This window comes from Panthera pardus, unplaced genomic scaffold, assembly GCF_024362965.1.
Source record: "Panthera pardus isolate Hobbes unplaced genomic scaffold, ASM2436296v1 HiC_scaffold_2, whole genome shotgun sequence".
Lineage (NCBI taxonomy): Eukaryota > Metazoa > Chordata > Mammalia > Carnivora > Felidae > Panthera > Panthera pardus.
In genome coordinates, this window is record NW_026526765.1 from 123,293,456 (window position 1) to 123,315,235 (window position 21,780).

The window sequence follows — 21,780 nt, forward strand, 5'->3', positions numbered from 1 at the left end:
TCTACACACAAACTAAAAAGGTGTCACTGAATAAGGAATTCTGTTCATTTAACTATAATATTTGATTTTAACAGTTTCATACTATGCAACAATATTAAACAAGTATTGAAATGATGATTAAAGTGGATTGGGGAATTGTTTATGGATTAATTTTGCTTATGATCCTCATTGAAAATACACAGTTGTCTTTCTAAAACTGCTGTATTCTAATTACTACAGGAAGCAAAGTTTGTAAAAGGAAAAGAAAACTACATGGGGAATGAGAAGACCCTAAGATGGAATTCCAGCTCTGCTCTAAACTAACTTCCTATGAAAGCCTGGATAAGTCACTCTCTTTGGAACCCTATTTCTGCATCAGTTAGAGGAAGAATGGGCCAAAGTCTCTAAGAGCCAGTATTCTAGATCTCTAAATCTTGACTTTCCTAAGCAGACATGTCAGACATTCCACAATGTGGAAATCTGCCTCCACCATAGTTGATAAAGATGAAAAGAAATCGGGATGTATTACAGGGCCTGAAATGTCAGAATACTGGTAGGCTTTTAGACTGAATATGATCCCCCTATGCCACTTACTTCATGACCAAAGTATATTAAATAACATCTTGAAGCAACAATTTAATTTTAATTTTATAATTTATACACAGCCATTTCCTTGGACAGGACATACTCTCACTTCTCTCAAAGGAAATCTATCTAAACTTTAAAAGTGTGAAGTTTAAATTAAAAAAAGCATTGTTCTTGAATGTGCAATCTTTTGGCAGCTACAAAAGAATGATAAGGAATTAACATAATCTCAAATAGACCAAAAAGAACAAGCCAGTTTCTAGACAATGAAATTGTATTGGGTCCAGATTAAAGTTATACATTATGACCAGCAAAGGACTTCACTCATCAGAGCAACCAGGATTATTTGTGGAATGACTAATGTAGTCATAAGCAAGCATATCACAACAGACTATTGAGATCACACATCTGCTCAACTGGGTTGTCATTTACTACAACAAATCTGTACTACAATGTAAATTTCAGTGTTCTCCATACAGCCCTTTAGAAGAATGGTTCCCAAATGCCTGATGGGGCAGGCTGGCAGTATGCCCTAGGAGTGCTTTTTATGCCTAGACAACTGGTTTGCAAGTCTGGGATCTAGCTAAGGGACTTATTTTTGGTTTTAATCCTTCACAGGTAATTATGATATATCGCCAGGTTAAGAAATCAATGCACAGTGAACAAAAAATAACTGCAAAAAATATTTGTGAGTCTAGGAGTAAATCCCAGAGAACTATATTGTAAAAGCAAGTAGAGACTGTCAATATGGACAGAAAGGTCACCATTATGACTTTAGATCATTTTATCTTAATTTTAGCAAACGATTCATCACGTTCTATTCTAGCACTGATGCCTATTTATCTTAATTCCTGAAAAAATTTACTGCAAATGTACCTACCATCCCCAGCAATGAGACATAGAGAGTAGGTAAAAATGCAAATAGGTTTTTGTTCCTCTTCTGCCAAGAGCTTGTAAAAGTCCATATTAAATCCCAGTTCCAAATGGAGTTAGGGTAACTCAATGAAAATCTTGGGGCAGGAAAAAAAAAAATCTCCAAATTTTCACCTTTCAGATAAAAATGTGCAAATTTTGCCAAATGTTTAAGAAAAAAATTAATGAGCAAAACTTCTTCATCAAGCTACTTTTGTATAGGCAAGTTACATGGACATACAATATACTTCTTTTGGATTAAAGCTTTAAGATATTTACATATCCTAGGGTAATATAGTTATCAAAACTAAAAGCAGTGGCAAGAAGTCTGTTAGCAGCCTCAGACTAGCTCCAGAGTGTTGCCAGAAGTCACTCTAAGTCATAAGTGAGACTGAGAGGCCCCTGCTTCCATAGAAAGAAGCAGTACAATTTCTGAAGGGGAAGAAATGTAGAACTCTTGTTAAACAGATACTGCTGGCTTTTCCACTTATGGGAAAGATGAGCTAGTTTTTTAAAAAGATGAAAAATAACTTTTTACCACAAGATCTTCCAGAGAAGAGCCATCACTGATAACAAGGTCATTAAATTGGTCTTGGATTTGGTCCATAGTTTGTGGGAGATCTCGAGCTGGAATAAACCACTCATGTTCCTCTTCTTCTTCCAGCATTTCTTGGAAACAGCGTTCAATAAATTCTTCTTCCCATAACTCCTCTTCTATCTGGATTTATAATAAATAAAGGATCACTGATAGCATACTTGGTAATGTGTCACTAGGAATGTGTCACTAGGAATGATTTAAAATATCCTGAATTAAGGCATTTAAGGTGTGCCTGGGTGGCTCAGTTGGCTGAGCATCCAACTCTTGATTTCGGCTCAGGTCATGATCCCAGGGTTGTAGGATCGAGCTCTGCACTGGGCTCCGTGCTGGACGTGGAGCCTGCTTAGGTTAGGATTCTCTCTCTTCCTCTGCCCCTCACCAGCTCATGTGCATGCTCCCTCTCTCAAAAAAACAAACAAACAAACAAAAACAAAAAACAAAACAAAAAAACAGAAACAAAAAAAGCAATTTAAAGCATTTAAAAACACACTATTTTAACCTTCTCTGCTTCTGTGCCAAGAAAAAAAACGTTTACTGTAAGACTAGGGAGGATCTGTTTAAGGTTTTGCTGTCTTTATGTGTCCTAGCAGAAAGTGGGGAAGTATTAAATAAAGGAGTGCTTTCATTGAGGAATGCCTATTGGAATTACCTGTGATACTTTACAACTACGAAAACCCTAAACCCAACCAAAAATGACTAAAATTCTGTACAGGGTAGGGTCAAGGCATGGGTAATTAAAAACAAATCCAAACCAACAAAAACAGCCCAAATGATTCTCACTGAATTTACACTGTTTTACTCTAGAATATCCATTACTGGATATGGTGAAATCCAGCTGACTACTGATTACCAAAGCCATGATCAGGGAGGAACTAGACAAAAGATGGGAACAGATGCCAGAAATATGGAAATAAAAGACAACATTCATCAATGTCTGAGCATTCTCTAAAGAGAACAGTAGTGGCAGATTTTCAGGCTCATCAGATTGAGAACCTCAGGTGAAACACAACACAATTCTGTACCCTAGTACCTAGGACTATCTGCTCCTGCTTTCTACTCTTTTAACAGCAATCTGATTGGTGCATGGCAATGGATTCCAAACCTAACTGTACACTGGAACCAACTTTATTTTTTTAAGTTTTATTTTCAAGTAATCTCTACACCCAATATGGGGCTCGAACTCACAACCCTGAGATCAAGAGTCACATGATACACCAAATAAACCATCTAGTTGCACCCTATCTTGGAGCTTTTAAAAAACAAGTTTCCTAGGCTCTACCCTAGTCCTCCTGAATAAGAATATCTGGGGTGGAATGCTGAAAAAACCTCCCTATATTATTTCAGTGAGCAGATAAACCTGGTAGTAATCAGCATCCAAATAAAAGAGGAGTACTGGCACATTAATCCATATATTTCATATATAAGGGACGAAATAAAACACGCTTCAGGGTCAAGTACTGAGAGCTGTTATGGGCTACAAAAGAGAGAGTATGTTTGTACATAAAACTAACTTGTCTGTTGAATTCCTCTTCATTTTCCATCCACATGTACTCTGCAAATGGATTGTCATCTTCATGAGAATGACCATTAATAATCACATCTTCATTGATGATGCTTGGGCTAGTACTGCTGCGACTTGGATCTTTCATGGTTGGCGTTAGTTGTCGTTTTTAACCTTAAAAGAAAAACAATAGTTAATTGTGTTAGTCATTCTTTCGGTTCTTAGTGAGCAGCTATTATCTCCAGGAATCGTGGTTAGGTATTACATGCACATGATGTATTAAGGCACATGATAAACCAAGCAAGTGGAAAGTTTCATTTTTTTTTTTTTTTCTCAAATGATCTCAATATTCAAGAAATTGCTGAGAATAGCCTAGATTCATCTAGTGCTTTCTGGTAACAGCAAATGACGGTAATCGACAGCTTGAACGTAATTCCCAAATCAACCAATTTTTTAAATACTGGATATCTCTTGCTTTATAAAACAAGGTCTGGAAGATCTAAATCAAGTGACTTTATGAAAAGCAAATTCTACTTTTAACAGGTGATATTAAAAAGCTCAGAGATTGCAAATGAAAACAGACTTTTAATAACCTCTTAGTTCCTCAGTCCCAAGGTAAAGAATGCTGTGGATCTCTAGACTTCATAGCACACTCTCTATTTGCTTTGTATCTCTGGGTCCATGTCGAATTTCTCCATGTCTGGATCTGTCCACTGTACAATGATTTGCAAGCCAAGTAATCTCATATATATGTGTGTGTGTGTGTGTGTGTGTGTGTGTGTGTGTAGTGTATATATATATATATACACATATATATATATATAAAATATGCGTGCTATTCTTTTTTTTTTTTTTTTTTTTAAGAAAGAGAGCACAAGCTGGGGAGAGGGGCAGAGAGAGAGGAAGAGAGAGAATCTTAAGCAAGGGGCTCAATCCCATGACCTGGGACCATGACCTGAGCTGAAACCAAGAGATGAACTCTCAACTGAGAGAGCCACCCAGGTGCATCTATTTTTAAAGTTTGTTGAGAGAGAGAGAGAGAGAGGAAATGAATGAATCCCAAGCAGGTTCCACACCCCGTGCTGAGCCCGACTTTGGGTTCAATCTCACAACTGTCAACAGTTGGATGGTTAAGTGACTGAGCCACCCAGGTGCCCCAATATGCATGCTTTTAAATGAGAGAGTTTATCTACAGACTGCTTTTTAAACTGCTTTACTACCTTCACAGTATGTAATAAACTTTTCCATGCAAGTTTCTGAAACTTCCCTGCTGACAGAAAAACTTCCAGACTAACTCAAAATGAAATATCCAAACAGAAAAATGACAGCCCACTTCGGATCCTCTGTTCCCCCTCTCTCTGCCCTCCCGTTTTCTCTTTCCAAAACAAAACAAAAACAAAAAACTTTATTAAAAAAAAAAAGAAAGAAAGAAATATGACAGAACACCAGATTCACAGCAAAGGGTACATCAAGAAAACGTTACTTTGGGAAGCAGGATGTTTTATTATTAATATTAACCTCAGCATTCAAGGCATAAGATAAAACTCATCACGATAGGATGAGGGGGATGTCCTATAAGAATGTGCAAACTGCACCTCAAATGAAGCTCCCTAATTTTCCTCCTTATCTCTCTCATCTCCTCCATGAACCGTTCCATATCATCAGCAACTCCATCTATCATACCAAGGTTACTGACAAGCCTATTGGGCATATCCTGTCTAACATCATGGGCAGGTGAGGCCCAACCTGTTCTAATACTTCCTCCAGGCTCCTGGCCTTCACCACCTCCCAAAGAATGGGCTTCTTCTGCATTCTGCACTGCAGCCTGCTTTTCTCCTATGCTTTCCTGGGAGACCTTTTCCATGTTGAGATTTCTTTTCCTGCTTCCTCTTCCTACAGGGATCAGAAGCAGTCTTCCTCTCTTAGCTTTGAAATTTGCTGCACCAATGGACCTAAAGACCTGTTATGGATAAGTCAGCTTCTATGACTTCTTCCTTCCCGGGGCTACAGACTCACCCACCTTCAAAGCAACAGCAAGCAGGTGCACAGCCACAAAGGACCACCAGACTCCAACTAGTTCAAGCATCTAATCTCTTTCTATGTGAGTAAAAACACAACAATATCTAATACAGTAGACTGGGTTTCTTATATACTATTCATTAAATGATAACATGATCTAAACCAGTTGATACACTGCTGGCTAAAAGTGTGAAACTTAAGGGTCAGATTCTACAATATTCTACCAATTCATTAAGTATGAAATTGTTAAAAATGAGTTTACATGAGTCACTTGTACATAAATTCAAACAGCAGTGTGACCTGTGCCAAACGAAGAAATCAGCATACCTAATATGAGAAGAGTGTTTAAAAAACTTCAGGTGTTCTTACTCCCGTTATAATCAAGAAAAACACTAAAAACTAAAATGTCCCACCACAAATAGTTTTTTCCTTCGGTAAGGTTCAGGGAGCACTTGCTCTATATGTATTGCCAGTCCTAATTCATTATTTTTTTAAAACTTTTTTATCAAAAATATTCATTCTCTGTTTTCTGTCCTGTCTGCTTTTATAGTGCCTTCTATTATTTTCATTGTACCCACACCTTAGCACATAAATCTCAGTCTGTCTCTGCTTCTCTTTCACATGTATACATACAATAATAAATAACTAGGGCAGCAGTTCTTAGTAACTTATATTTGAGGACCTCTTAACAAATACAGATGTCACTACCATGATGCTACTGTCAGTAGTATTCAGTATTTCAGAAAATACCTGTGTGTTTCAGGATATAAACATCCCAGCCCCAGCCTAAGAGACTAAATTCACATTATATGAATAGTATGAGTTTTCATTATACATACGTACTCTTAAGGTTAAGTCCATAAAAGGAATCTAAGAAAGGGGCACCTGGCTAGTTTAGTCAGTAAAGCATGTGACTCTAGATCTCGGGGTTGTGAGTTTAAGCCCCACACTGGGCTGTCTGTTGTCAGCGCAGAGCCTGCTTTGGATCTTCTGTCACCCCCTCTATTGACCTCTCCTCGACTTGCATGCATGTGCTCTCAAAAAAATAGCAAAACAGGGGCACATGGGTGGCACAGTCGGTTAAGCGTCCAACTTCGGCTCAGGTCATGATCTCACAATCTTGTGAAATCAAGCCCCGCACTGGGCTCTGTGCTGACAGCTCAGAGCCTCAAGCCTGCTTCTGATTCTAGGTCTTCCTCTCTTTCTGCCCCTCTCCTGCTTGTGCTCTCTCTCTCTCTCAAAAATAAACATTAAAAAAATAAAATAAAATGTCTTAAAAAAAATTTAAATATGCCTCTGTAATCAAATTATATCTACATGTAAAGGCAATCTATTTTTTTTTTTTAAGTCCATTCAATTTATGAGCACAAGCTTATGTAAACCATGAAAAATGTGCCTCAGGAAATTCTATAGTCTGAGAATCCCAAAGGACTCCCCTCTCTCTTTGATGCCTACCAGTAAACAAAGAAAATATCAACACAGTGCTTAGCAAAAAAGGGCCCAATCCCTGTATTTGACAAGGCTCTAGGTCAGCTTTTTTGCTCATTATCACTTCATCAAACAAGCTGTGGCTTTGGCATAAATCCTAGAGAAAGAGTCCATAAAGGACTAAATAAAATTATTTTATTAGGCAATATTTGGGAAACAAATCATAACTGAAACCAAAAAGAACAAACTGGAGCCCAAACACTAATCTTGTATCTTAGACAGCTGAGGGAAGGAACAATTGCTGACCAAATTTCTGGCTACAGCCAGCCAGGTGAAAGCCAGAGGGGTAAGGATCATTTCTTTCAGAATGTTGACGACTTACAATTATTGAACATAAGGTATTCTAATATAACGTGATGTATCAAATTTTAAATTTTTTTCTATGACTTGTTCTTGACCCTTCTTGGACCACATTCTTTATACTGGATCCTCTGCATGTTCTGCTGTTTTTAAAAACTGGGTATAGGATGGGGTGCTTGGGTGGCTGAGTCAGTTGAGTGTCCAACTCCAGCTCAGGTCATGATCTCATGATTCGTGGGTTCGAGCCCCATGTTGGGCTCTGTGCTTACAACTTGGAGCCTGGAGTCTGTTTCAGATTCTGTGTCTCCCTCTCTCTCTCTGCCCCTCCCCAACTCACACTCTGTCTCTCAAAAAGTAAACATTTAAAAAAAAAACTGCGTATAGGATCACCTAGTTGGCTCAGTTCATATAGCATGTGACTCTTAATCTTGGGGTCCTGAGTTCAAGCCCCATGCTAGGTATAGAGCTTATTAAAAAAAATTGGGGGGGGGGCGCCTGGGTGGCACAGTCAGTTATACGTCTGACTTTGGCTCAGGTCATGATCCATAGTTTGTGAGTTCAAGCTCTGCATTGGGCTCTGTGCTGACAGCTCAGAGCCTGGAGTCTACCTCTGATTCTGTGTCTCCCTCTCTCTCTCTGGCCCTCCCCTGCTCATGCTCTCTCTTTCTCTCAAAAATAAATATTTTTTTAAAAATTGGGTATATAAGGGGCGCCTGGGTGGCTCAGTCGGTTAAGCGGCCGACTTCGGCTCAGGTCATGATCTCACGGTCCGTGAGTTCGAGCCCCGCGTCGGGCTCTGTGCTGACAGCTCAGAGCCTGGAGCTTGTTTCAGATTCTGTGTCTCCCTCTCTCTGACCCTCCCCCATTCATGCTCTGTCTCTCTCTGTCTCAAAAATAAATAAACGTTAAAAAAAAAATTAAAAAAAAATTGGGTATATAGTTCAAATACCATAAAATTTATGGTTTTATTTTTTTTAATATGAAATTTATTGTCAAATTGGTTTCCATACAACACCCAGTGCTCATCCCAACAAGTGCCCTCCTCAATACCCATCACCCACCCGTCATCAACCCTCGGTTTGTTCTCAGTCTTTAAGAGTCTCTTAAGGTTTGCCTCCCTCCCTAACTTTTTTTTCTCCTGTTCCCTCCCCCATGGTCTTCTGTTAAGTTTCTCAGGATCCACATAAGAGTGAAAACAAATGGTATCTGTCTTTCTCTGTATGACTTATTTCACTTAGCATAACACTCTCCAGTTCCATCCATGTTACTACAAAAGGCCATATTTCATTCTTTCTCATTGCCACGTATTCCACTGTGTATATAAATTTATGATTCTAAAGTGTCGGATTGGCATTTGTTAAAAACAGTTAAAGGCAAATATAGCAGCCAAAGCCACCTAGGGCAAGGAAGAAGAGATGTGGCAAACAAAACACCAAGAAAAAAGCATGGGAGGAAAGATGGGTGAAGTAAATACTTTGGGCATAAGGGCTTTGAAAAGCTCCTGCATATTCTAGGGAACCAAGGCCCTGGGCAAGTCCAGTGCTGGGAGCATGCTCAGAAAAGACCTGAGGGGTGCCTGGATGGCTCAGTCAGTTAAGCGTCTGACTCTTGATTTCAGCTCAGGTCATGATCTCATGGTTCATGATATAGAGCCCTATGTCAGGCTCTGTAGTGACAGCATAGAGTCTGCTCGGAATTATCTCTCTCCTCCTCTCTCTCTGCCCCTCCCGCAAGTACTCTCTCTCTCAAAATAAATAAATAAACATTAAAAAAAAACCCAAAAGACCTGTGAAGGCCCTATACTCTGGCTGACCTTCAGTATATGCACATAAAGTGAGGGCTAAGAAAGCTGTAAACTGCTTGAGTGTTGAAGGTATGCCTCAACATAAACAAGAATCTACCTACAAAGACTGAGAGAATTTTTTTGTTCATAGGTATTTAAGAAACATATGTATTTAAAAAAATTTTTTTTAACGTTTATTTATTTTTGAGAGAGAGAGGGAGGGAATGGGGGAGGGGCAGAGAGAAAGAGGGAGACACAGAATCCAAAGCAGGGTCCAGGCTCCGAGCTGTCAGCAAAGAGCCCGACGCAGGGCTCGAACTCACAAACCACAAGATCATGACCTGAGCCACAGTCAGACACTTAACCGACTGTGCCACCCGGGCACCCAAAGAAAAATCTTTTAAAGATTTTTATTTTATTCTATTTTAAGCAATCTCTACACCCAACGTGGGGCTTGAATTCACAACTCCAAGATGAAGAGTTGCATGCTGTACAGACAGAACCAGCCAGGGACCTCAGAAAATCTCTTTTTAAATAACTATCTGACCACTAAGCTAAAAGGCTTCAACGGCCATACACATACAAAAAGAACTCAAACTTTTATAAAATTAGTTCAGAAAAATCACTAAACAGATCAATAACAAGCAGAACAAAAACCCTGCAGAAAGGAGGATCTGATTTTTAATGGCACTACATTATAATATTAATGTTCAGTTTTCAACAAAAATGAGGAGTCATGAAAAGAAGTAAGAAATATGGCCTATACACAGGAAAAAACAAACTTCCTTGAGGAAGCCTAGACATTGGACTTACAAGACTTTACATCAAGTACAAAATAATTAAAGGAAACCATAATAATGAGGTCTCATCAAATAGAGAGTATCAGGAGTGATGGGATGGCTCAGTCAGTTAAGTGTCTGTTGGTTTTGGCTCAGGTCATGATCTCATAGTTTGTGGGTTCAAGCCCTATATCCGGCTCTGTGAAGACAGTGCAGCATCTGCTTGGGATTCTCCCTGTCTCTCTGCCAGTCCCCTGCTAGTGCTGTCTCTCTCAAAATAAATAAACAAACATTAAATAAAAGTGGGGGGTCACCTGGGTGGCTCAGTTAGTTAAATGTCTGACTCTTGATTTCAGCTTGAGTCGTGATCCTGCGGCCGTGGTATCAAGCCCTGCACTGGGCTCTGCGCTGAGCAAAGAGCCTGCTTGGGAGTCTCTCTCTCTGTCCCTCTCTGCCCCTCCCCTGCTCATGTGCTCTCTCTCAAAATAAATAAACATGAAAAAAATAGAGAATATCAATATAGAAAAACTAAAAAGAAACCAAACGGAATTTCTGGAGTTGAAAAGTACAATAACTGAAATGAAAAATTTACCAAAGGATTACAACAGATTTGATCAAGGAGAAAAAAAATCAGCAAATTTAAAGATAAATCAATTGAGATTAAAGAGCTTTGGGAGGGAAGTAAAACAATGAAGAATAATGAACAGAACCTTAAGACCAGTGGGCAACTATCATACAAATAATGGGAATCTCAGAAGAAGACAAGGGGCCAGAAAAAATATTTTAAGAAAATAACGGCCTCTTGGGATGCCTGTCTGGCTCAGTCAGTGAAGCCTGGGACTCTTGGTCTCAGGGTTGTGGGTTTGGGCCTGCATTAAGTGTACAGATTGATTAAAAATATATACATATATATTTTTTAAAGAGAGAATAAGTAAGCAGGGGAAGAAGGATAGAGGGAGAGAGAAAGAATCCCAAGCAGGCTCCATGCTCAGCACAGAGCCCGACGTGGGGCTTGATCCCATGACCCTGGGACCACAACCTGAGCTGAAATCAAGAGACAGACGACTGACTGAGCCACCCAGGTGCCCCTAAAAATAAAACCTTTAAAAAAAGAAAATAGTGACCCCAAACTCCTCACACTTGATAACAAATCTGTATGTATTACTCTACATATCCAAAAGCTCAACAAATTCCATGCAGTATAAACTCAAAATGATCCACAATTAAGACACATTATAATCAAATTACTGAAAGACAAGGAGAAGAGATTATCTGCAATACAAGTGTCTCTTTACATACAAGGAATCCTCAAAACAAGATTAACAGTTGATTTCACATTAGAAACCACAGAGGCCAGGGGTGCCTGGGTGGCTCAGTCGGTTAAGCATCTGACTCTTGATTTTGGCTCCGGTCAAGATCTCATGGTTCGTGAGTTTGAGCCTGTGTCAGGCTCCGCATTGGCAGTGAGGAGCCTGCCTGGGATTCTCTCTCTCAAAAATAAAATTAAAAAAAAAAAGAAAAAAAAAAAAAAAAAGAAAAGATAAGTATTTACAAACCAAGATACAAGAGTCAAAGTGCAGAATATCAAAGGGAATTTTTAAAAGACAAAAAACATTATTTTCAAAAAAGTGACAAGAAAAATCATATTCTCAGTAATAAAAAGCAAAAAACTAAACTGAAAGAAAACTGCTAGAATGCCAGACCCTGGCAGAAAACAGCTTACAAACATAAATGAACTAGAATATTTCCATTGTTATTATTCAGGAATAGTTTGAATAATAAGAATGATGGGATCCTGACATACGAATCTAAAGTTACATGGGCTCAGTGCTCTTAAAATATCTTTAACAACCTTTAATTTTGTTTTTCTTGTTATGATTAGTATATTCAGGTTTTTTACCTCTTTGGTTAATTACAGTAATTTATATTTCATTAAAATTTCATTTTCTCCGCAATTTTAATTTTGTTATAAAATTGCAAAGAATGTAACTATTCTAACTTGTTTCATTACATATAATTTGATTATATGTTCCTTTTCCTCATTTAGAGATTTATCTTAGAAAAAAACCTCCAGGTTTGCAATGTGCATACCCGTGAGTCTAATAAACTCTTCCTATATATGTATTAAGAGGAAGATCTGTGCATTTCAAATGCACAGAATCTCTGAGAACATATAAAACAGAGAAGCAAATCATATCTGATAAGGAACTTGTATTTAGAATATATAAAGAACTATTACAACTCAATAAAAATGACACAATTTAAAAATGGGCAAACAACAGGGGCGCCTGGGTGGCTCAGTCGGTTGAGCGTCCGACTTCGGCTCAGGTCACGATCTCGGGGTCCGTGAGTTCGAGCCCCGCATCGGGCTCTGGGCTGATAGCTCAGAGCCTGGAGCCTGCTTCCAATTCTGTGTCTCCCTCTCTTTCTGCCCCTCCCCCGTTCATGCTCTGTCTCTGTCTCAAAAATAAATAAAAACGTTAAAAAAAAAAAATTAAAAAAAAAAAAATGGGCAAACAACAGTTTTCCAAAGAACATACAAATATCAATAAATACATGAAAAAATACTCAAAATCATTAATCGTGGGGGAAATGCAAATCAAAATCACAATGGGATGCCACTTTACACTAGAATGGCTGTAATAAAAAAGATAATAAGTATTGGTGAAAACGTGGAGAAATTGGAACCTTCGTTTACTGCTGATGGGCATGTTAAAATGATGCAGCTGATTTGAAAAAGTCTAGCAGTTCCTCAAAAGATTAAACATGGAACCCGATATTTATACTAAGTATACATCTAAGAGAAATGAAAATATATGCCCTACACAAAACTTGTACACAAATTTCCGTATCAGTATTATTCATAATAGCCAAAAAGTGAATAAAACCCAGTGGTCCACCAATTGATAAATACTATGTGGTATCTCCATACAACAGAATATTATTTGACAATAAAAAGAAATGAAATACTTGATACGTGCTGTATCATGGATGAACACTGAAAACATTATGCTAAGTGAAAGAAGCCAGTCACAAAGCATTACATACTGTATGACAGCTAAGGAGTATGGGGTTTCTTTCTGGGGTAACAAAAATGTTCTAAAATTGTGGTAATGGATGCACAACTCTCTGAATATCCTAAAAACAACTCTACCGTATACTTTAAATGAGTTACAGGCAGTGAATTATAGCTCAGTAAGAACTGTTAAGGGGTGCCTGGGTGGCTCAGTTGGTTAAGCATCCGACTTCAGCTCAGGTCATGGTATCACGGTCCATGAGTTCCAGCCCCATGTCAGGCTCTGTACTGACAACTCAGAGCCTGGAGCCTGTTTCAGATTCTGTCTCCCTCTTTCTGCCCCTCCCCCATTTGCACTCTGTCTCTGTCTCTCAAAAATAAACAAACATTAAAGAAGAAAAAAAAAGAACTGTCAAAAAACAACACTCAATGCCTACAGAGATAACTGGGTGGGGAGAGACACTGTTACATTCATCCATTGAATTTTGAATGGATACCTATTAAAAATTCAATTTTAATAAACAAAGCCCCTACTTTAATTCATTTTTTCTACATATTTTTATCAATTTGTTTTTTCACTTTATTTTCCCTTCACTAAATTTCTACCAATTTGTTACCCTGATTTTTAAGTCGACAAACATTTTCAACCTTCCATTTAATAAATGATTTGTATCTATAAATTTTCCATGTATTTTGAATTTAGTTCTCATCAAGTTTAGGTATCTACAAATTATTTAATTTATAATGAGCCAGAGATTATTTCGAAGAATATTTTTACATTTCCAAATGGTTCTTTTGTTTACCCTTTGATGCCCTGATTTCTAGTTTGACTTCATTATGTTATAAAATGTACCCAGTGAAGCACCTAGGTGGTTCAGTCAGTTAAGTCTGACTTAGCTCATGAGATCATGGTTAGTGGGTTCAAACCACAAATCAGGCTCTGTGCTGACAGTTCAGAGTCTGGAGCCTGCTTCAGATTCTGTGCCTCCGTCTCTCTGCTCCTCCCCTGCTTGTGTTCTCTCTCAAAAATAAACATTTTAAAATGCAGCTAGAAAAACCTTCACTTTTGGGGCTTATTATTGTTTTGTTTGCAGACAACTATGGTTTTTGCAAACCCCTTGGGTCTAAAGAGAGAAATGTGTGACTTCTATTTCTAAGGTACAAAAAAATATATATTTACATATCTATGTTTATATCTAAATCTAAATATAGATACATAAATGGTCTTTTTTTTTTTTTTACTTGATCTGTTAAATTCTGAAAGTGGTCTATTCAAGTCCTATACTCTAAGAGTTAGACTATTTGAACCAGTCTCAGAGATTTATCATTTTTGATAACTGATGGTTGGTTTTATGTCTTCCATCATAATTTTTAAATTTTTCTTATAGTTTCTCATATTGTATTCCTGTAGTGTTTATTTTCCTATTTTTAGGAACTCTGCATACCGGTGAGTGTAACAAACTCATATTTTAAAAAATATCAGATTTATTTTCTGTGACTTACAAACTACTAAGGAATCTCAGTTGGTTTTCTCTCCCGTGTCTGAAATATAATTGAGATCAGTACTGTAAGTTTAAGGTGTAGAGCATGATAATGTGACTTACATCTACTGTGAAATTAAAATAGATTTACACAGATTCCTATTCATTAAAAACGTGCTCTATACACCTCCAAACAATTCAAGACATTTAGAATGCTTTTCCTTGTTCAGGGTCTCCAACCCATCCCTGCTCCCAGACAACGAAAGAACCTTTAGAATGATTTTACTTATCCCATTTCCTTCCTCCCACTCCATCTCCTTTGTTTTGTGGAAATAATTTAAGCAGTGTTAGTTCCATACTGTTTGGTTTTCCTTTAGGTATAGATCTTTTAGAATTTTTTAACCAAACACAATTAACATTATTGTCTATATTTTTACTAGATTGTTATCATTGTTTCTTTTATTCACAATCTTCCCCTAACTTGACATCTTTAATATTTCTTCACAAGGTCATGCAAAAGTATTAATTTCTCAGCTGTTGCATGTCTCAAATTGTCTTTTGCTTTTCTATTTAAATAATATTAAGTGGGACAGACTTAGACTTGTGTCTTTTCTATTATCTGCAAATATTCCAGCTTTCATTGTGTTAGTTTTTCTTTCGTAAAGATCCTGCTCATGGAGAGTGTGCTGGCTTAGTTGGTTAAGCATCTGACTCTTGATTTCAGCTGAGCTCATGATTTCAGGGTTGTAGGACCAAGCCCTGCATCCAGCTCTGCGCTGAGGGTGGAGCCTGCTTGGGATTCTCTCCCTTTCTCTCTCCGCTCCTCCCCTGCTGTCACCCTCTCTCTCTAAAGAAATAAACATTAAAGTAAACAAATAAATATGGTTTCCAGCAATGTCCATTCTTTTATATTCTTTATGAAATTTTAAATTATAGAAATCTTTTAAGCTTTAGAAACTTCTCCCTAGTTTCATCTCTAAAGTATTCACATTAAAATTCAAATACAGTTCTCTCTTCTTTCCTTAATCTGACTCCACAGACACCTTTTCTTATTCCATTGGACTCTATTTTGAACAATTGTGACTCCTTAACCTTACTTGCATACACACATTACTATAATTAGTTGTCTCTCCAGCAGTGAAAGAGGATAAAGAAACCTCTATTTCTGCTTGTTTTCCACTCAAGTTTGTAAGCAGCTTTGAATTTTTTGTTTTAATGTTTGGCAGTATACATTAATGATTAAAAGCAATGGCTCTGGAACCCAAGGGCAAGTTATTTAACCTTTCTGCGTCTCAGATTTCCCATCTATTAAATGGTAATAATAATAGTATCTATGCATAGAGCCTAGCACATAACAGTATTATCTATTTTGGGGCTTATTAAACATTTATAGCAATTAAAGGTTGTTAGAGCAAGGTATAAGGTAAAAAAATCACATGTCCAAAAACCTGTAGGAGTGAAACAATGTGACAGAAGGAAGACTATAATCGTAATCTTAACAAGGTATAACAAAGGTGATCTGGTGAGAGTAAGGATGGGTCAGCACTGCCTATCATCACTACTGGATAAAAGCTCAAAGAACATCAGAAACACCAGCCTTACTTATAAAAACTGACACAAAAAATAAGCAGAAGGAATTCAAACCTCTATATCCACACTATCCAATGTGGTGGGGCCAACAGCTATGCATGGCTAAATAAAAATAAATTAATTCAAACTCAATAAAATAAAAAATTTAGTTCTTTCGCTGCACTTGCCACATTTCAAATGCTCAACAGACATGTGCTATTAGTACTTATTGGACAGCACTGCTCTAAACAGTAAGGAAATCTAGAACAACAAAAAAGACTGTTACTGGAACTGAAACTTAGGCTGTATCACATGCAAATTACTAATGTACCTATGCAAGAGGGTGGTCCAGATCACAAGGGGTATAGCCTGGGCAACTTTAATCTTGCACTGGGTCCGAAACTAAGATACGCCACTAACAACCTACCAGATCCTGAGTATGTCACTAAACAGTAAAATGGTTAAGAGCACATAATCCCTGGACTACTTGGGTTTGAATTCCAGCTCTTACTAGCTGTGTACACTGGACAAGTTAATTCACATCTCTCACTTGTTAGCTTTATTTTACAGTTGTACTTACCACCTAGGGAGGGTGAAGATTAAATACTTGTAAAAACACTTAGAACAATGCTTGGCATTACTAAGTGCTGTGGAAATATATGCCTAATAAAATAATTTCTCAAACTTCTATTTCCTCAATTTCAAAATGGGCAAGATAAAACTTGCTCTGCCTTTTTCACAGGTTATAATAAAGTCTGTAAATCACAAAAATGTAAAATCACAAAAGAAAGGGGGCTGAAGCCTTATTTTCTACCTTCTTTCACCTCCCACATTATCAATGAAATTGCTATGCTAACAACATTTTATAAATGTTTACATTTTCTATTAAAAGTGGAGCATCACTCTCTACAGTCAGAAAGGGGGAAACCTGAATAAGGTGTACAGTGCCTACTGAAGGAAAAGCCTACGATAAACTTACTCTGTTCCAAAGAGGGTAGAGATCATCTACCCTAAGCAGTAATATACATTATAATAAAACCCTCTAAGCTCCCAGGACTTTAAACATTACTTCCATTGCTTAACAACCATCCTTTAAAGAAAGAGATAAATAGGCAGTAATTTTTGTAGAGTTACCTATCTTTATTTATCGTAGACACTTATTTGTGAGAAAGAATTAAGTTTTGTACAAGTTCACAATTAACAAGCAGCATAAACAAGCTAATTTGCCCCAAATATCCTTTCACAAATTGGAATCAGAAGCACAAACCAGCAAACACTGGGAATCAAATTTAAATCCTTACAGAAACCTTTTTCTTATTTATAAACGTAAATTGAAAATGCAAACCAACACCTGCTCAACTGCAATTTGTGAAAAACCATGCCACGAGACTACAAGATTAGCCAGCGCACGAAAATGGGAATTTGTCTTCTGTTGTAACGTCAAAAGCTGTCAGCTGTTAGACTTTTTCCCACGGCAAACTGAAAGCCAAATTCTTTCTAGAGTTTGTGGTTTCCATGAGGTGATGGGGCTGCAAAATCAGGGAGTGCAAGACAACAAAAGGAAGCAGAAAAGGCCTCTTTTTGAGTCACCAGAAAATACCACTGCCGGCTGCTTCAACAAATGTTTTGAAAAAACAAACTTCACCGCAAGCCATATAATTTTAGTGGCAGTGGGGAGTAAGCATATAGTGGAAGAGAAATTAAAAAGGAGGACCGGAATGTGATTAGATGGGCCGTTAAAGTTCATCTGGTTTCCAATACTCCCGGAGCACGGATTCCAGCCCTTCTATCAGGAGCATGGGAAACAATATAACTAACAATAAGGAGTAAGGAAAGGTGAAGAAACGGGAGAAAGCGGATCCGAAAGGTACTGGCCAGTGGACGGTTGTAGAAAGCTCCCCTCGGACGCTCGCCAGCCCGCCAGTCCCTCCGCCCCTCTCTTCCCCAACCCCGGCGACGGGAGGAGCGCGCACGCGCAGCAAGTATGGGCTGCGCGTGGCGACGCGCAGGCGTAAACTGGGGAGAAACAATGAGCTTTGTTGCCGAAGCGGCAGTGGGGGGCAGGGGAAAAGGGTACCCGAGGGGAGGTGAAGAAAGTGGAGGGAGGAAGGGGGGCCACGAGAAAGTGCTATCCCGGCAACCCTCGCGCGCTACCAAGGACCCGGATAGAGTGCTGCGAGATCCAAATCATAAATAATAATGACAATGAGAAAAAAAGCGACGGCCATTTCTCAAAGAAGAAAGAGTCTGAGTCGGTCCCAGCTCATCCCTCAGATCCGACTGAAAGACGCAAGGAGTAAGGAAGCCATACAAGGCTTGGTGGCCAACAACCCAGGGGACCCTCAACCGTCGCCAAGGTGCTGTCCCTCGACCGCCGGGGACGCCGCACCCTTCTGGCCGCTCCGCCCGAGGGAACCCCTCACCCAGTGCACGGCAGCGGGGACGGCAGCCAACGAATCCGGTCGGCCTCCGCGGATCTCCACAGGCAGCGCCGCTCCCCCGCTCGACGCGCGCTTCGCCCGCCGCCTCCCTTCTCCAGTCCAAACAAACACCCCAGCCCGGAAGTGACTTCACTTCCGCCGCCGTCGGCTCCGCCCCCTCGTTCTGTCAACGCTGCTCTCTGAAGCCACTAGAGAGCGCGCGAGAGAACGAGCGACCCCAACGTTCCCTTCGTATCCCAGGCTGCACACTTGTGCATGCGCAACGACCTCTTCTGCATACCTGGCACACGGGTATACTGGAAGTCGGGAAATCGTGTCGCATTCTTTCTGGGAGACTGGAGCTGGGCCGAGCCTGTGCCGGACACCCGTCTTTCAAGAATGTTGGCATGCAGTGAGTGGGGGAGCTGAGGACTGAAGAGTACACCTTACAGACTACGTTACCTCCAATCCATTGACACGAAACAGGAATATCTAATCTAGATAACAACAGCCCATTTGTTGGGTGTATGTATGTGATACACAGTGTCACACTAACAGTGACACCCACCCAATGACATCCAGAGATCCTGAAACAGAAACAACAGGGGCGCCTGGGTGGCTCAGTTGGTAGGGCTCCTCACTGACTGAGAAGAACCTGCTTGGGATTCTGTCCCCCTTCCTCTGTGCCCCTACCCCACTTTCTCTCGAAATAAATAAGCTTAAAATATATATATATGAAACAATAAGCTAAGACAAACTAACAGAAGGATACCAACTCATCTACAAGCATCTGCATTTAGACAGGTTCAGGCACACACATACACACACTCTGAAGCTAGATCTTTGCGCACAGTTGCAAATTATGTATATATGATCCCCAGGCAATATATGAAATCTTCTTTGTAGCTAAGGAAGGAAATAATTCTGTCCAGAGATAATATAGAAGAGTGGGACCTCAAGGTCCAAGAGTTTCCTCTTCCATTATCCTGGTTGCACTGCCTTCCATACATTAATCCTTGCAATCATCATTGGCAAGCCTCAACATACATATTTTTACTGATACTAATCAATGTATAGTGTATAGTATGTGTAAAAAAAATTGGATGTTTGAATAGGTATACACTGTATTAGAAAGGCACAAAAAGTAATTTCTTACCTTTGGGGAAGGAAGATAAGGGACTGAGATTTACTTTTTTACTTTTGTAAAATTTGAATATTAAAAGCACAGACCGGGGGCACCTGTGTGGCTCAGTGGGTTAAGTGTCCACCTTCACTCAGGTCATGATCTCATGGTTCGTGGGTTTGTGGGTTTGAGCCCCGCGTTGGGCTCTGTGCGGAACGCTTGCTCCGAGCCTGGAGCTTGCTTCAGATTCTGTCTCCTCTCTCCGTCCCTCCCTGCTCATGCTCTGTCTCACTCTGTCTCTCAAAAATAAATAAATGTAAAGAAAAAAAATTTTTAAAGCACAGACGGGCGTCTGGGCTAGCTTAGTTGGTAGAGCTTTCGACTCTTGATCCTGGGGGTCTGGGGTCATAAGTTTGGCCCCATGTTGGCATAGAGCTTACTTAACAAAACAAAACAAACAAAAAAACCTCAACATGCTTTTAGTATCTACTAAAAGTAAGAAAAAAAGCTCCCTCCACGGGAAGGAATCTAGAAGAGGGCTACTCACGTTTAGGGCCATTTCACTCATTGAAGATCTGCTTAAGAAAAAAAAGGTGGGGGGCACCTGGGTGGCTCAGTTGGTTGAGCGACTGATTTTGGCTCAGGTCATGATCTCAGGGTTCGTGAGTTTGAGCCCCATGTCGGGCTCACTCCCATCAGTGTGGAGCCTGCTTTGGATCATCTGTCCCCCTTTCTCTGCCCCTCCCCTGCTCATATTCTCTCAAACATAAATAAACCTTAAAAAAAATTCTGTTTTTGGTCAATCCAAAACCCCAAAGAAGTGAACACAGTTGTTCTGCCACAGCCTCTGGGTGAACGTCTTTGGCTCTACATTTTCAGAGCTATAGTCTAAACTGGGAGGAAAGGTTTGGCTTTGTTGCTTGCTGGGCAAACATCTCTGGGAAGAAGGAGATGGTGTGGTTTTACAGGTCTGTGGAATATGATTCATCCGAGGAACCTGAAAGATAAACTATCAACCTGAGACTGGAAGAGGCATGAACAGGTGAAGAGAACAAAACCAAAATAGATGTTTATATAATCTGTAGTTGAACCAGACACTTAGAAGCCAATCACAAAATATTATAATTTGTGACTTTGTATAAACTACTTGATTATACTGGCAACATTGAAAAGTATCTTTGAGGGGCGCCTGGGTGGCTCAGTCGGTTAAGCGGCCGACTTCGGCTCAGGTCATGATCTTGTGGTCTGTGAGTTCGAGCCCCGCGTCGGGCTCTATGCTGACAGCTCAGAGCCTGGAGCCTGTTTCAGATTCTGTGTCTCCCTCTCTCTCTGACCCTCCCCCGTTCATGCTCTGTCTCTCCCTGTCTCAAAAATAAATAATCGTTAAAAAAAAAAACTTAAAAAAAAAAGTATCTTTGATAAATTCCCATTTATTTTAAAAGTTTGAGAGAGACAGCATGACAGTGGTGGAGGGGCAGAAAGAGAGAGAGAGAGAGAGAGAGAGAGAGAATCCCAAGCAGGCTCCATACTGTTAGTGCAGAGCCCGATGTGGGGCTCAAACCCACAAAACATGAAATCTTGGCGTGAGCCAAAATCAAGAGTTGGTTGCTTAACCGACTGAGCCACCCAGGGACTCCAGTAAATCCTGGTTTATTTTAATCTGAACCATTTAAAGGCTTGCACTGTCTTTCTCACACAAAGGGGTTAAGATTTCAATTCCTGGGGCACTTGGCTGCCTCAGTAGATAAAAGCATGTGACTCTTGACTGTGATTTGGGAGTTTGAGCCCCATTTTGGGGATAGAGCTTACTTAAAGACAAAAAAATTGGGAATATAGTTCAAATACTATTCCCAGCTCACAGTGAGCGTTCACCATTGTAGCTGAGGAAGCTTGACGGGCCCAGAGTACTTCCTTGGTATATTCTGGGTATCCTTCAAAGGACCCTCTGCTCATTTGCAAAAATGCTCATGCTATGTCTGGATAGTGGTGGTGATGGTCTGTCTATGAATGCAAAGTGCTGTTAGTAGAGCAGACACTATCAACATTTTGCCAATTATAAGGACAGACACTTCAATGAGACTATTTAGAGGTCCAGTTCAAATACAGTGCAGAAACTTATTTGGTTTAGTTAGTAAAATGAATACTAACTTGAGATGGAGATCTAAGTAGGAATCAGAAGAGAGTATAGTAATGAAGTCCCAGGATGGCTGTAAATAAGCTCCCACTC

The 21,780-nt window shown here is 39.5% G+C and overlaps 2 protein-coding genes, 1 long non-coding RNA gene and 1 pseudogene across 9 annotated transcripts in view; 1 reads left to right on the forward strand and 3 right to left on the reverse strand.

Moving 5' to 3' along the window:
- The window catches only part of SLC23A1 (solute carrier family 23 member 1), a 21,760-nt gene extending 14,930 nt beyond the window's left edge, over positions 1 to 6,830 (forward strand). For 5 of the 6 annotated variants that reach the window (XM_053907451.1, XM_053907450.1, XM_053907449.1 and 2 more), the window contains one exon: positions 220 to 614. Coding sequence is in view for 1 of the 6 variants with exons in the window: in XM_053907450.1 (XP_053763425.1) it covers positions 220 to 263 (44 nt within the window). In the remaining 5 variants the exon portion in view is untranslated. Of the gene's footprint in view, positions 1 to 219; positions 615 to 5,474 lie in introns of those variants that run through there. The other variant, XM_053907447.1, reaches the window with a different exon arrangement.
- PAIP2 (poly(A) binding protein interacting protein 2) overlaps positions 1 to 18,844 on the reverse strand; it is a 20,168-nt gene extending 1,324 nt beyond the window's left edge. The window contains exons 1-3 of one of the 2 annotated variants that reach the window (XM_019424333.2): positions 18,732 to 18,844; positions 3,586 to 3,749; positions 2,015 to 2,194 (exon numbers count right to left, since the gene is read on the reverse strand). In XM_019424333.2, the coding sequence (XP_019279878.1) occupies positions 2,015 to 2,194; positions 3,586 to 3,723 (318 nt within the window). In that variant the 5' untranslated portion in view covers positions 3,724 to 3,749; positions 18,732 to 18,844. Of the gene's footprint in view, positions 1 to 2,014; positions 2,195 to 3,585; positions 3,750 to 18,433; positions 18,567 to 18,731 lie in introns of those variants that run through there. The other variant, XM_019424331.2, reaches the window with a different exon arrangement.
- Positions 1 to 21,780, reverse strand: part of LOC109252144 (uncharacterized) — a 154,632-nt gene that overhangs the window by 78,818 nt on the left and 54,034 nt on the right. The gene's annotated exons all lie outside the window — the stretch shown is intronic.
- Positions 5,010 to 5,481, reverse strand: LOC128778315 (protein BEX5-like; annotated as a pseudogene).